At 38.7% G+C, this 15995-nt stretch overlaps 1 protein-coding gene across 1 annotated transcript in view; it reads right to left on the bottom strand.

Moving 5' to 3' along the window:
• LOC118356970 overlaps positions 1–15995 on the bottom strand; it is a 98206-nt gene that overhangs the window by 24581 nt on the left and 57630 nt on the right. The window contains exon 4 of the mRNA XM_035727536.1: positions 2349–2484. Coding sequence (XP_035583429.1) covers positions 2349–2484 — 136 coding nt within the window. The remainder of the gene's footprint in view (positions 1–2348; positions 2485–15995) is intronic.

The following is a 15995-nucleotide window of genomic DNA, read 5'->3' as shown; positions in this document are numbered from 1 at the left end:
AAATGAACATTACATTATTTTGCTCGAGGGTTTCTTCTCAAAGAAGCAGGCCAGATTTTTGCTCTTTAAATTCTTCCTAATATTTGGTTTGAAGACTTTTTCTTAAAAACTAAGAGAAACAACTTCTGACTTGTGCAATAAACTCTCTTAAGAATAAAGCAATGATCGCTCCTCATTCAACAGGTATCAAACTTGTTTTCTGAGACCTCCAGGTTTGATATCTCTGGATAAGTGTAATAAGATCACATTATATCTGAAAAGGAGCTATACTGTAAGTATAAATTGTACTATGTTTATTTATTTAGGCCTAAGATCTCCAAGTCCTTACTTTCAGCTGAGTGCTCTAAAAAAGGTGATAGATCTCCAAAAGTTTCTAAGAGAGATGCTTAGAACTATTTTCCCAAATTATGTACCTCATAACACCAGTTATGAGAATTAGCAATAGGTATTGTTCTAAAAATAAAAATCATAATCAAATAAGTTTGAAATGAATGAAGCCAAACACAGTTAAATAGGCATTTTATTGCAGGACTTGTCTGAGTTTTTAGAGTTCTATAGCAGAGACTGGCTAGGTGCTAACCACTTGTTTTCTATTGGGACACATGGGATTGCCACATTTCCAGCTGCTTCTTACTAAGGTTGACACCAGGGGACTCGTTCTATCAATGGAATGTGGTCAGGGTGATGTGTGCCATTTCCTGGTCTGACCACCAAATGTCCCACCTCATTATCTTTCCTCGCTTCACTCCCTGGGAAGCTTAATGCAGAGGGTCCACCAGGGATGCCCAAGAAGCTGTAGAAGACAGTAGCACCAGGGAAAAAAACAAACCACATCTTCAAGTCACCACATGGAGGCCACTTACCAAACATCTGATCACATATAACCTGAGTGAAACCGTGCTTGTATTAAACCACTAAGATGTTAGGGATGCTTGTTACAGCAGAAATGCAATACCCTTCCAATTGTCTTTCTGCCTCTACTTTGCCATCAAATTAATCTTTCATAAATCTACTTTAATCATTGGCTTCCTTCTTCAAACCCTTTTGTGGGCTTTATGTTAACCTTATGAAAGATTTGAACACCTTTATTCAGCCTTAAAAGCCCTCCTCCATCTGGGCGTAGCTTTACATCCTTCTCCTCAAGGTGAAACCTCTTGTGCCAACAGGTCCATCGTAAAGCAAAAGGTTATGCCCATGCTCATCCATAGAAGTTCAACTTGAAAACCAAAATCCAAAGGCATGGTTTAGAGCATTCTAGCTCACAGGGTTTTTTCTCTGATTGAAATTATATTTCTTTCCTTTTATTTCATATATTCACATTTAAGAAAACCACTGTCAGCCAACCAAAACAAATGGTTATTAAACATCTATTAGGTACCAGGAGCCATACTAAGCACATAAGACAGAGCAGGAAACAAAGGATCTACCCATCTTCTTGTGAAGCTAACATTCTAGAAATAAACTACAATTTTCTTACTGAAATCTTTTAATGCCTACTATTTAACATGACTCATTGAGGGTACTCAAAACATTGAAATACCATTGCAGTTATTGTCTTGGTGTGCTGATAACTTTCCCTTAATTATACATTATCTTGGACCTTTTCTTTGCATTCATGTATTTCTGTCCAAGGAGATTATGGTAGGCACAATTCAAAAGATATCTCCAGAAGATCCCCCTTATTCAATAAAACACTGATCTAGGAACTGCTCTGAAGGAGGTCCTGAATCAGCTGACCTGAGACAGAAAAATTAACCTGGACTATCAGGTATGCCCAATATAATCACACAAGCAGTAAAGGAAGGCAGAAAAGTCCATCTGAGAGATGCAGCAGAAGGGAAGGTCGAAGAGATGTGAAGAATGGGACCCACCATTCTTGGCCATGCAGAAGGCAGGAAGATTGTGAGCAGACTCTAGGAACAAAGACTGGCCCCCCAGCTGACAGCCAACAAGGAAATGGGGCCCTGAGCCCTACAAATGCAAGAAACTGAAGTTAGCCAATGACTTCGAATGCACTCAGAAGTGGGTTCTTGTCAAGGACTGCAGTCCAGACAAAACCTTGATTTTGCCCTAGGACACAAACAGGGAGGACCACTCAGCCCTGCTGTGCCTGGACTTCTGACCTAAAGAAGTGGGAGAAAATACAGTTGTGTTGTTTTTAAGTCACTAAGTTTGTAGTAACTGTTATGACAGTGACTAAAAGCTAATACAGAGATTGGCACATTTATTCCTTCAACCACACCAGTGGAGTGACCAGTCTGAGCAAGGCTGTAGATGGAAATAAAAAGTTAAAAAGACACTCTCATCCAGATAGCCACAGCCCCACGCCCTGGGGTGTCAGAGCTCACCTTGGCCATCAGGAGGCACCCCTCTCCATTCTTGCGGGGTGGTGTCAGCAGTGACCCCTGGGGAGACCCAAACTCACAAGCCCAGCCAGCAGAAACCTCCTCTCCACCAGGCATCAGCAGAGGCCAAAAGAGGAACCTGAGCCAAGGAGAAGAAGAGTTTTAAAGACAGTTTAAATCAATGTCCAATCTGGCAGAAAAATCAAGTAAAATTATGACTTAAAAAAAACATGTACTGTATGTTATTTAGAGACCACCGATGACTTTATTTTTTTTTTTTAATTTTTTATTGTTATGTTAATCACCATATATTACATCATTAGTTTTTGGTGCAGTGTTCCATGATTCATTGTTTGTGGACCACCGATGACTTTAGATTTTAAGTGATTTGTAGTGGATAGCGGGGGATGTAGTAGATGATGCTGACTGTAATAAATATGTAAAAAGTAAACACAGAGTAGAGGGGCACCTGGGTGGCTCAGTCGTTAGGCATCTGCCTTCGGCTCAGGTCATGATCCCAGGGTCCTGGGATCGAGCCCCGCATCGGGCTCCCTGCTCCTTGGGAAGCCTGCCTCTCCCTCTCCCACTCCCCCTGCTTGTGTTCTCTCTCTCGCTGTGTCTCCTTCTGTCAAAATAAATAAAATCTTTAAAAAAACACACACACACACACAGAGTAGAAAGTGGTTTGTCTTTTTGTTTTTTGGGTTGGTTTTTTTATCTTTATTTTTAGGAAAGTTGTCTATGAAGGAAAGGCATAGGGAGATAGCTAGAGGTAAACAGAAGGATGTGTGTTATACAAGAAGGTAGGGATTTAAATGTTCCTACCATAAAGAGAAAGATTCTTCAGAGAACAGGGGCAGAACAACTACAGAGCAGGAATGGATGACTGTGAAGTTCTCCAGGAGACTGCGGGGCTCCAATTACCAGGGGATTAGCCCTGGATAGGAAAAGGCTTCCATTCCCTCCCAAGATCTCAGAGCAGGGAGGAGGCTGAGCACAGAGACATATGTTTTTAGTGGCAGGGAGTCTAATCAACAGAGTGCTTTCGTGATGATTTTGGGATTTTCTCAGTAGGTCGGAGGCACAGTAATTTGCAAATAGAAAAGAGGAGGAGATATGAGTGTTTTTAGGATAGTCTAGGACAGTTACCCTCAACCAATATAATTAAGGAATAATTCTCTGATCAGTAATTATAATAAATTGAAACAACAATGTCTCAGATAGTTGTTGTTTCCTTTGAGCATTCACATTAGTTTTGAAAAATCATTCCTTCTCTTCCCTCGTAATAAAAAAGAACATTAGTAAAATTGCAGTGCTCTGCTAGTGGTTTTAAAAAGTGAATTATAGCTCTGCCATCTCCCAGGTATTTTCAGGCAATTTCTACCATTTATTTGGGAAGAAAAAAACCAAAAAGAGAAAAAGGAAAAAGGAAAAAAAAGTCATATTTTCAACTACAAAATCAAGAAAGCAAAATCACTGAATATAACATTTCCCTACCTCAATCAGTGCTCAGCCACATCATTACTTATTGGTAACAAATGTCATGTTCCCCCTTTTTATCCCTCTCTTCATTATCTCCCTTGTTAGAAACCAAATGCTGATGTGTTTTCCTGTCCTAGAGGACAGGGTTATAGCTCTGTTCTTGGGAACTGGAGACACACAGCTTGTTCTGCAAGTAAGTGTCTGAGAGACAGAATCAACATGTAGGAGATCAGACAGTGAGGCGGGGAGGGGGCGTGTTACCATCACAACAGCCAGTCTTATCAGGAAGCCCCAGAAGAGAACAGAATGGAATAAAAATGGGACTGAAGACATGTAAGAGAGCAGAAGTCTGGTTAGAAAGCCCTTTGACCAAAAAAGAAAAAAATAAATAAATGTGCTCCTGTCATCTACCAGCACAGGGATGCCTTATGCTCTTGCCCTGTGGCCTGGCTGAGCTTAAGAGGGATTCCATCTACATTTCCAAACTATGTATGTTGACGTGGTTAAGTGTATCAGCCATGCACTAAGATATACCAGACGTGGTGCCATGTTCTATACAACTGCACTGTCTGTTACCATGGATTAGAACTGAACACCAACCCTGAAGTGAAGTCACATACGGAACACTTTAGAGGCAGGCTGGAAACAGGAAACTCTTGCATGTTATTTGTGACAGAGCACCTCTTTGTATTATTACTCTTTCCACTTCACCCACCAAAAAAAGGAGTCAATGGATGATTCTGGAAGAGTCAGGTGATCCTTGTACTAAGTTCACCATGATATAGCTCAAGAGCTTCTTCAAGTAACTTAACCTCTTTAGAGCTCTGGCCTTCCTTAAAAAGGTAATTAAATGAGATCTCTGAATTGCTGAGGTCCAACACATTCAAAAATCTAATGACAGTGATGGAATATGAACTCATGTATAGACACACAGATTTCAGCTACTCCAGGTCAGTGCAGTCCAGTTAAAGACCATACTGTGGATTTAACTGTGTCCCCTAAAAAGATTTGTTCAAGTCCTAACCCTGTGAATATACCCTTGGGAATGCAAATTGGGTCTTTGCCTATGTAATCAAGTTAAGATGAAGTCATACTGGCAAGGGGTAGGGAAGGGTCCTAAATCCAAACTGCTGGTGTTCTTATAAGTGGAAGAGAGACAAAGATATCTAAGGAGAACACCACGTGATGATGGAGGCAGAGATTGGAGTGATGAATCTATAAGCTATGAAATGTCAAATATCAGGGTGCCTGGCTGGCTCAGTCAGTGAAGCATGTAACTCTTGATCTTGGGGTTGTGGGTTCGGGCCCCACATTAGGTGTAGAGATTACTTAAAAATAAAATCTTAAAAAAAAAAAAAAGGAAGAGATGTCAAGTATTGTTAGAAACCACCAGAAACTAGAAGAAGCAAGGAAGCGTCCTTCCCTAAAGTCTTCAGAGAAAATGTGGCCCTGCCAACACCTTATTTTAGACTTCCAGCCTCAAGAACTGTGAGATAATAAACTTCTACTGTTTTAAGCCGTTTGGTTTGTGGAATTTTGTTATGGCAGCCCTAGGAACAAATACAGACCCTATGTAAGAAACCCCAGACAAAAGAACTGTAAGTCCTGTCTGTCTCACACTCACACACACTCCATCAGCAACTCTGTTGGCTTTACCTGCAAATTATATCCAGAGTCTAACCATTTTCAATACCTCCCACCCTAGTTCTCTGGTTCAACCCACTGTCGATCATCTCTTGCTTGGATATCACATTTCTCTACCTGAGTCAGTGCCAGGCTGCACCATTACTTACTGCTAATACATGCCATGTTCCCCCTTTTTGCCCACCTCTTCATTGTCTTCCTTACCTGTTACAAATCAGACATGTTATTATTATTCTTGGACATGCAAACTTATGTGTCCATGCACACAGGCATAAGTTCCCCCAGTGGAGGAAGGAGGTGGGAAGAGAATGGCTCCCCTGTGCCACCATGTTCCATTAAGAAAATCCAAGGAGTCTAAGAATTCTAATTTGAACCTGGTCTTTTTAATGTGGAGACAAATTTCTCAAGGTCAGAGGAGAGAACACATTTTATTTAACATATTTTAGGATGAGGTATAACTTTAAATATATAGACATATGAGATATGGGCCTCCTTTGGATTGTGCACTGGTCCTGCAAGTGTTAATGGGCCTGCATTAGGAAAAGATTCTGGTAGAACTGAATTTCCATTTTCTGTAGATTAAACTGGGAGCTTAATTCAGTAACACATATAGACACATACACTCTTGCATAGATATTTTATAGAGCCATAAACTAGACAGTTCTGATCTAAGGAAAGTGAAACTCCACTCTTTCATACGAGCCAGGAACCATCCCATTTGCCTTACCGAAAAAAAAAAAAAAGTGTTTATGAGTAATTTACAGATATTAATACCTAGCAAAGTTGAAATACATCTGACCCCAGAATGAGAGTCTGTTAATCTACAGATGCTCTGATATGAACAAGGTCTAGGGAAAAGATGATTTTAACTAATCTTCAAGCTAACTTCTTATTTTGTTGACACCAGTGGCCCTTCTAGCAGCCCATAAGAACATGCTAAATACAGACTGTCAGCTATAAAAATGAATCAAATCTGAAGATACTTTATTTAAAATGTATTCTTTCCTTCACTCTGTTTACCAACTAGCCATCCTGTAAAGGTAGATATAAATCACTGTGATTATTATATATACATAAAACAAACACCGAGACTTTGCCGGTGGCTACCCTTACAAGTTGCTCTGGTGAAATATTCCTGACATTTGCTATGACAAGAGTCACTGTTGGGTTTCCAGCCACAGACTGTCACAACATTCATTCAACAGATTTTCAACGATAGCCAGGCTGTGCACATAAATCAGATTGCTAATTATGCACCAGTACAGACATATCAGGGAACAATATAGCTGCGCTTCATGCTGTCATGGAGCGTATGGTCCAGTGGGTGAGCCAAAAATTAAGCAAATATTAATATAAAAAAATACCTACTTGAATTGTTCTTATGTGCTAGGAAGGCAGTGAAGGATTTGAAAAGCAATTAGAAGAGGTGAACCAGCCTTAGCTGGCAGCGAGGGGGTAGGTCATAGGGGGCTTCTTTAAGGAAATGACATTTCAACTGAGCCCAGTACGATGCATAAATGTTAGCAGAGAGAAGACAGAACAGTTGTCACGGCCCTGAAGCAGAAAGAGCTTTGATGAACTGCAGGAAGACCAGTGTGGCTGGAGAAGAGTGAGCAAGGGGGAAATGATGTTAGACAAGACTGGGGAGGGCTGATGGAGCTGGATCAAAGACGGTGCTCCATGTGGGGCTGGCACATCTTTTCTGTAAGGGGCCCCAATGGGAAGTATTTAGGTTTTGTGGGCCAAACAGCAAAATTAAAGATAATATGTAGGTAATGTATATGCAGGAAAGAGAACACATTCCCACATGTTTTACTGACAAAAATCAACATGTAATAACAATAACAATAATAATAATAATAATAATAATAGCGTACACCTTTTATTTGTAATACAGACCTAAAGATTAGAAGAAAAATGGAATTCTTTGGCGGGGGATATTTTGCTTAGCACTCCAACATTAGTGTTTCCTATGATCAAAATTGATTGCATTTTATATATTTCATCTCGGAAAACATGTTTTCACACATACAGGTAATACCAAATACTGATCCATGAATATATGATTTCAGCATTTTCATCACTTGGAATCAGGCATTTATAGAATTCTATGAGATTCCTTTCTTGATATTTGCCTTTTAGCATATCATTATGTCTCAGATTAATCATTCCCAATTGAAGGTTAGGAAGAAGCCCTTCAATTGCACAATTAAATGGATTTTGAAACACTAAATTTCCTTTGCATATGCACTGAAGTCTGGAAAGCACTGCTAGAATTAAAGATAGAGTCTGCTAAAAAGTCATTTATTATATTAAATAATGCTGAATAATCTTTCTTATCAAGTTCAGAGAAAGGAAAAAAATCTAAGATTCTAGGCCACAATTAAGTAGTAGTTTATCTTCTATGATATGCAGTTTTGTCTATTTTTAAAATGTTTGCCTGATTCCCTTCATTTACCAAAGTTTTGGCTTTCCCTAATCCAGTTTATGTGGCACACATTATGCGTATTCTTTCTGTTTTAGCTAAAACTTGTTTTTATGTTTATTGATCCTGCAGATAAAATGATCAGGAAACACAGGGCCAACAACTCCCTTGTGGAAGAATTTGAACTGGAAATATGTCACCTCACAAATCCACTTCTTTCTTTGCTATTCGCACAGCATTGCTCACCACGGGCAAGTTCTTAGCCCAGACTATCTTTTGCTCAAAATTGTTTCAAGAATCTTAGAAGAAATTTCTACCAAATTACCCTAAACACTTAGATGGCAATAAAGACAGCAAGGAAGTGTTCATGATAACAGTTTCACAAAACACAATCCTACAGACTTTAATGAAGAAGAGAATTTAATGAATTTTTTCAGTCTTTGCTGGAAAACATCCCACACACTGACATCACTGGGTGGAGATATTTGCTGCAATTCTGCTTCTCACTGTCAAATCCTGACCCGCTCATGAGAGGAACAAAAAAATAAAACATTGGCAAATGGACTTAAGAGCTGAACACTGACATTAGAAAAAGATCCTTGATAAATAGACATCTGTTTTAGTTTTCTAGGGATGCATAACAAATTATCATAAACTTAGAGATGTGAAAAGCACCCATTTATTAACTCATGGGTCTGCAGAAGGTCCCTCAAAGTGTGAGTGGGCTCTCTGCTCACGGCTGAAATCAGATAGGTTGAATCCTTATCTGAAGGAGCTATAGAAAAATCTGTTTCCAAGCTCATTTTTTTTAAAGATTTTATTTATTTATTTGAGAGAGAGAGAGCACGAGAAAGAACACAAGCAGTAGAGAGGGAGAAGCAGGCTTGCCCTTGTGCAGAGAGCCCAATGTGGGACTCAACCCCAGGACCCTGGGATCATGACCTGAGCCAAAGACAGATGCTTCACTGACTGAGCTACTCAGGCGCCCCCTGCCCAGGCTCATTCTTATTGGCAGAATTTAGGGACTTCAGGTTGATGGGTTGGGGTCCATATTTCCTTGCTGGCTGTTAGTGGGGGCCATCCTCTGTCCACAGCGACTGCCACATATGCTTCAGCATGTGACAATCAGACAGGCCCATCCAGAGAATTGTCAATTACGCCAGATAACAACCTAATCAAAGGAGAAAAATCCATCAAAATCATAATCCTGAGAATTATGAAGGGTACACAGCAGGAAGGAGAATTGGAGGGAGTCCATCTTAGAATTCTGCCTGCCAACAACCAATGGGATTCCAGGAGAAAAACTGAAATTCAGTACACGCACATATATATACATACATCAGGATTCAATTCTTTATCTCTTTTGACTTTTTAGATTTCGTTTCTGAATCCCAAAATGTAAACTTCATACTAGAAATGGTTTTGCAGTATAAGATTTATAGATGAGCACTATGATGGTTCCATAAATAAAAATGATAAAATATCAGAGAGCAAAAGAACTTTGTGGACATGAGATCTCAAATAATAATTTCATTTCTAAGGCTAAGATCATTCTTCCTTCAACCAAAAATTTCCTTCTTACCTAAGCAGTTTCCTTACAAGGATTATAGTAGTTGAGAACATTTAGCTACAAGTTTGCAAGAGTAAATATCTGAGTGTGTAAGTATTCAAAATATTCAAATATTCAGAAACTGTAATCCTGGGGTTTTTTTCCCGAAGAAGAAATATTTTTGAAGTCATAAAATGCATTCTATTATGGGGAATATATGTGTATGATGTAAAGAGAATCCATTACTTCCCACAAAATACAAACTTTTAACAGAACATTAAAAGTGAGCACTTTTTAAATTATGGGTGTCATTCACAAATTTATACAGACGATATACATATATGTGTCTGTTTATTTTCAGGCCTAAATTCAAGGAGAAGCCAATGAACTAAGGATCTTTTTATCTACTGACCACTCAAAATCTTCTATCTCTTTTTCTAAATCATACAGTTATTTTATTTTTACAATTTAATCTAGCTCATATTTGATGTCCAATGTCAAACTATTTTATTAATTTATTATTTCAGGGCTTAGACTAAATCCAACTCACCTTCGGTGTTTGAAGGTAGTTTTGTAGCTGAATTTTTTTTTAATGGTAATCTAATACAAGGCCACTAAGAAAACATTAAAACATTATCAAAGGAAATATATCCATACAAATTTCTTTATCAATAAAATTATTAAAAATGTTTCTGCATATAAAATCCTTCACAGAAATTTTTGCTATGGCTATTCAACTTCTCTAGAAAAAAAAATCAAGGAATCAGATTACATAAACATTAATTTCAGAAAAAAATTTATAAAAGGAGAGAAAGATTGATTAAAAGGAAGGAAACGGTGTATAAATCAATTCAAATTATGAGGATGGCTGCAAAGTTGTTTTGCTTTCAGCATGAACTTGAAAAACAAGACTTCATCTCAGTTGCCATGGAAAGTCGGCTTTTCTGTGCTGACATTCGTTTGCAATCTATTTGTTTTTCTGATTAGCACACTCTCTGCTAATATAAGGAAAGTCTAAAAAATTAACTTTTTTTGGAGTGAGAAAGTAAACTATTATTAGATGTCTCTAAATTGCCTAGGATGAATTTTTTTTCTTCCCAAGGAATAAAACCTAAAACTGGCTGCCAGCTCATCAGTTGCCAGTCTTATTCTAGTTACCTATTGCTGCAAAAAGTTATCCCAAATCTTAGTTGTGTAAGAAATTAACACCTTTATTATGCGCATGCATCCTTTGGGTCAGAATTCAAACAGTATATGGTAGCAATGACTTGTCTCTGCTCTGTGATGTCTGAGGATTCAGCAGAAAAGACCCAAATGACAGGAGATGAGTCAACAAAGCTGGAGGTAGAAATCATCCAGAAGCTTCTACACTCACAAATTTTCTGCCTAGGCTCAAATGATATGAAGGGGCTTCCTTCACAGTGTGGCAGCCTTGTGGTTTCTTACGTGGTGGCACAGGGCTCAAAGAGAGAACAGTATAGCAAACAAGACAAAAGCTATATAACCTTTTACGACCTCAGAAGTAACATGGAATCTCAGAAGTAACATGGAATCTCAGAAGTAACATGGAATTATTTCCTCTAAACTTTACTGGTCAAAGTAGTCACAAGACCACCCACCTTCAAGGAAAGGGGACATCAACCCATCTTATCAGTGGGATCAATATCATGAAATTTTTGTCATGTTTAAAAACCAACACTGTTCACCACTCTCAATTCCCTGCTAATTTTCCATTGCTGTGATTATGAAAATGAGTGCCAGAGAATAACAGTTCTATGTTTATTAACTGTACATCAAACACATACTGTTTGGACATTCCCAGAAGCCTGGCTGGGTCTTGAACACACACAGTCTGTTTGATTGCTTTAACTGATTAAATGATTCACATTAGCTGAAAACAGTACACAGTTAAACTGGTTTTTAAACAAGTCACATCAGAATAAGTCGGTCAGTATGTAATAGATAACAGAACAAGTAGCACAAAGTAGGGGAATTAAAAACAAATAGTACCTGAAATAAAAAGATAAGAGTAGGCATTCAGTAAGTATTTGTTGAAATAAGATCTGTAGGTCAATATCACCTCAGCTGTATATGAACTTCTTTTCAGAATGATCCTGCATCAGATGTGACCCTCATCCCGAGAGTTCTGCACTGGAACTAAAACTAATAGAAAGCAAACTAGATACATGATAAGATATAGATTCTCGTCTTCTTCCATTTATTATGTAACCAAGGTCATGTCATTTACCTCTCCTGGCCTCAGTTTTCTTATCTGTAAAATGAAAGAGTTGAACCTTAAAAACCTATGAATTCCCTTCTAATGCTGCCAGTTTCTGCTAATTTTCTTCTCTTATACAGACCAATTTCTTTTGTTATATAACTTTGCATATGAAAGCTGATAAATCAAAACCATATTTTGAAATGGGTTCACCAACAGAAATAATGGTAAATAAAAATTATTCTCATGCTACCCCACACAACCCAGTTGTATAAGACTACGTTTCAGCCATGTTTGGAGTATAACACTTTGTTTTGGTCCTCCATTTGGGGTAGAAAGTAAAAGGGTATTGTTGGTGGACTAAATTGGGAAACTACCCAAAATTAATAAACTGTATTTTTGAGCGAATGTGCTCCAAGACAAAACTGAGGGCACATGAGACATACAACCTGTTTTCCCAATCCCTAGCCATATTTGCATCAAGATCAGAAATCAAGTAAAATTGCATTTTTTCTCTTGAAACAAGCAGTAGATGACTGCTAACCAGCCAAAAGGAAATCCTTATGGAAACTTATTGGAAGACTGGTCCAAAGAAAGAGAGTTCTTATTCTCCAATAAGTACCTCCCACCTCCTGGTGTGACTGCTACTTATTGGTACCTTGGAGAACATGTGCACCTTTGGGAATTAAAGACTCCCCTATCTCCCAGCTGACTGCCACCGACCAACTACACAGACTTCTCTGTGTATGATTCAGCTGACTGCCACTGACCAACTGCACAGACTTCTCTATGTATGATTCAGGCAGTCCAGCTGCCGCCACATCTCTTTGGAGACTGAGACAACAGTTAGAAGTCAAAACTGTGCCTTGAAATTCGAGTTTCTAGAAAAGAGTTTGGTGGTAGTAGATAAAATGATGGTGGATTCATATTGAACAGGTCTATTGATATATTTCCATAGAACTTCTAACATACAACAAACAAGGATGCTAAATGATACCAAACTGAAAAAACAAAATCATCTGAATTTTAATTCTAGTCTGATTACTAACTAGAGCTATGCCAAAGGTTTTGAGACTTTCTGTTAATTTATCTAGAAAATCATAAAGTAGAGCAGGACTTTCTAATACCTCCTTTAGTGCTAACTCATCTGACTATATGATTGCTACGTCCTTGAGTTTTAGTTAACAATTTGAGTGAAATCAAAGTGCTGAAAATGACCCTCAATCAAAATACTCAGATTTCACAAAATTTAAGACAACTTAATCTCAAAGTCATGTGGAAGAATGACTACCATGGGCACTGTGTCATACCCCGCTTGTCCCCCATAAACTGCAAACTGGGTTAACCCAGAGACCCCTTTTCTCTAGGGGGAGACATCAATAACCACTTTGCTGTCTTGAAAAGAAAACTTTGGGGTCTATTTCTGGTAGTTTTCAAAACGCCCCCCTTACAGAAGCAAGTTTTTGTCAACACCATGAAAAACCCTAGAAGAAATATCTAACTATCTGGTAAAAATTACAGGCAGTTACTCTAAACAAACACACCCTTTAATTGTGTCTACTTTCCCTCTGAAACAGTTGTTGGCTCACCATTTATCCTCAATTTATTCTTTTACCTCACATAGATATTAAAGTATAAGATAATTTAATTAACATCATTTTTGTTATCACAATGAAGAATCACTGCATTGAAATCTGGCCCTTTTCTTTAATGGTAATTTCATGTAAGTTTTTTTAATGAAATTACAGTGATATGAAAAACACAGATGCATGTTTAGTGTATGGGTAATGTCACAGTAATGAACTGATGAGGTAGAGATAATTTTCAATCTACCAAAATTTATGTTTCCCCACATACACTGAGAAGTTGCCACTGCAATGTGCCTACCACTAGGACTATGATTCCCAGCCCTTCTTACACCCTGGTGGCCATGTTGCATGAAGCAGTTGCTCTCACCTATGGAATATGAACCCAAGTGCTACATGTCACTCTTGGACAAGTGTGTTCAAGAAGCATTTCTGTCTTCTGCACCCTCTCTTCCCCTCTATGCCAGATGAATGCACAGGACGACTCTGAGGCTGTAGGGGCTGACTGGGCCACAAGCTGAAATAAATCTGGGTCCCTGAATCACAGCAAGGAGATACCTGACTAGGAGCACTGACACTGATTTGTTGTTACACAATGAGAAAGCTACTCCTAGTATGTGTAGTCTCTGAAATCTTAAGGATAATTTGTCACAGCAGTTGGTGTTACCATAACTAATAGATTTAAAAAGTGAACCCAAGTGCTTAGTCTCAACTTCCTCATCAGTGATGTAGAGACAGTAAAATCCACCCAGAGCACTGCTGTGAGAGCAGATGAGACAACATATAAAAGCTGGAAGCCCAGGTCCCCGCATACTGGGGGCACTCAGTAAAAAACCATCACAACATCACCTGTGTCCCTCACTTTCCATCTGGTTTTAATAGAAATCCTTCAAAAATGATTATAATTAATTTTGTCAAATAATAATAGTGTTAAATTGCTGTGAAACCTTCCTTTTTGAACATTAGGGGAAAATGTTAATTTAATATAGCAGACCACCACCCACTCTCCCCCCCCGCGCACACACACACACACACACACACATAAACAACACAAGCATAAAACCTGCCTTTTCATATAATGGTGTTTGTACTTGCCATAGGTTTTAAATGAAAGCTAGAGAGAAAAAAATTGGAAAAACAAATAGGATACTCACAATAACCCTCTTATTATTAGTTTCCCTCTCATTATTGTCAGTCCAAGATATTTCTGCCTGTGGCTTAATACTAACACTAACACACACACACACACACACACACACACACACACACACACTGCAAACCAACAACTAAACATGGTTTCCTTCTCCTTGGTCTTGATTACTGTAACTACATCCATCTGTCTCAGCAGCTTCAATCAAGATAACTAATTTTGTGAGAAAATTGTTAAAATATAAATTCTTAAGCTATTTTGAGGGACTGTGTGCCCAAGAAGAGTACTTCTGAATTTCAAAGTTATGCTAATCATCAATTTCTCTCAACAATGACCATTATTGGCTTATCAAATTCAGTTTGTAGTAAGTCCATTTTGAATCCAGACAATGAAGGGCACAGAGTAGCAATAAAACCAGGCATTGCCTTGTCAGTCCTCTGCTCAGTTTACATCAGGCCTGGCAGTCCCTGGTCCCCTGCAAAGCTGGCTCACCCCCACAGGCATGATGGGTTTGGCATTCGGGTTGACCAAGTCCCAAACGCAACTGGTCAGTCACACTTTATTTTTTTTTTTTAAAGATTTTATTTATTTATTCATGAGAGACAGAGGGAGAGAGAGAGAGAGAGAGAGAAGCAGAGGGAGAAGCAGGCTCCCAAGGAGCAGGGAGCCCGATGCGGGACTCGATCCCAGGACCCTGGGATCATGACCTGAGCCGAAGGCAGACGCTTAACCATCTGAGCCACCCAGGCGCCCGGTCAGTCACACTTTAAAAAAGGGAAAACACAACATAAATTAAACACTGTGGCTGATACTTATTGGGTAAATTCTTTTAAGTTCCTTTAATGTAAATTCCTTAATTATGTACTATTTCCACCTTGACTACAGTATGTATTGGATAATTTAGAAAAAAGAAGAATAAAATTCCCCACTCCGATGTCATTACTGCTGGCGTGTTGCCATTTTTACATTATGCACATGTTGTCCATTTGCATACATGTATATACAACACTTTATAGTGTGACATGTACTTTAGAGTCACAATTAGGTGCTTTCTGAAGATTGCCTTAGCAGATGGTCTACAATTATTCTAAGAGTAAAAATTTTACTTTCCAGAGCCGCCCTCGGCGCCACAGCAGAACTGGTATTACAGAGCTCCTGCTGTGTGGTTGAAAGTTCCCTTTTTTAGAAACACCCTGCAATAAAAACGTTATTTCTTCAGGCCTGGCATCATGCTGGTGAGGTTACTCTCTCAGGCCTTCCTCCCCATGGAAAACTACCAGATACCATCCCCTACGGATTCACCTAAAAAAAAAAAAAAAATACATGTTTATGTTCTCTCTCCAAACATCTTCAAAATAACTGTGTATGAAAGAAAATTTTCCAGCATGGTTCTACTTGTTTTCAGGCTCTGTGCTGATAAACAGAAGGAAATGATGCTCCTAACAACAATAAATGCCCAGGGAAGGCAAAATCATCTCTGTGAAAATAATGCAATATATGTTAAGAAAAAAAAAAAGAAGAAGAAGAAGAAGATAGCAGGAGGGGAAGAATGAAGGGGGGAAATCGGAGGGGGAGACGAACCATGAGAGCCAATGG

Source organism: Zalophus californianus, chromosome 5, assembly GCF_009762305.2.
Source record: "Zalophus californianus isolate mZalCal1 chromosome 5, mZalCal1.pri.v2, whole genome shotgun sequence".
Taxonomy (NCBI): domain Eukaryota; kingdom Metazoa; phylum Chordata; class Mammalia; order Carnivora; family Otariidae; genus Zalophus; species Zalophus californianus.
Note: the sequence above shows the minus strand (reverse complement) of the source record. Positions and strands in the feature narration are given on the sequence as shown.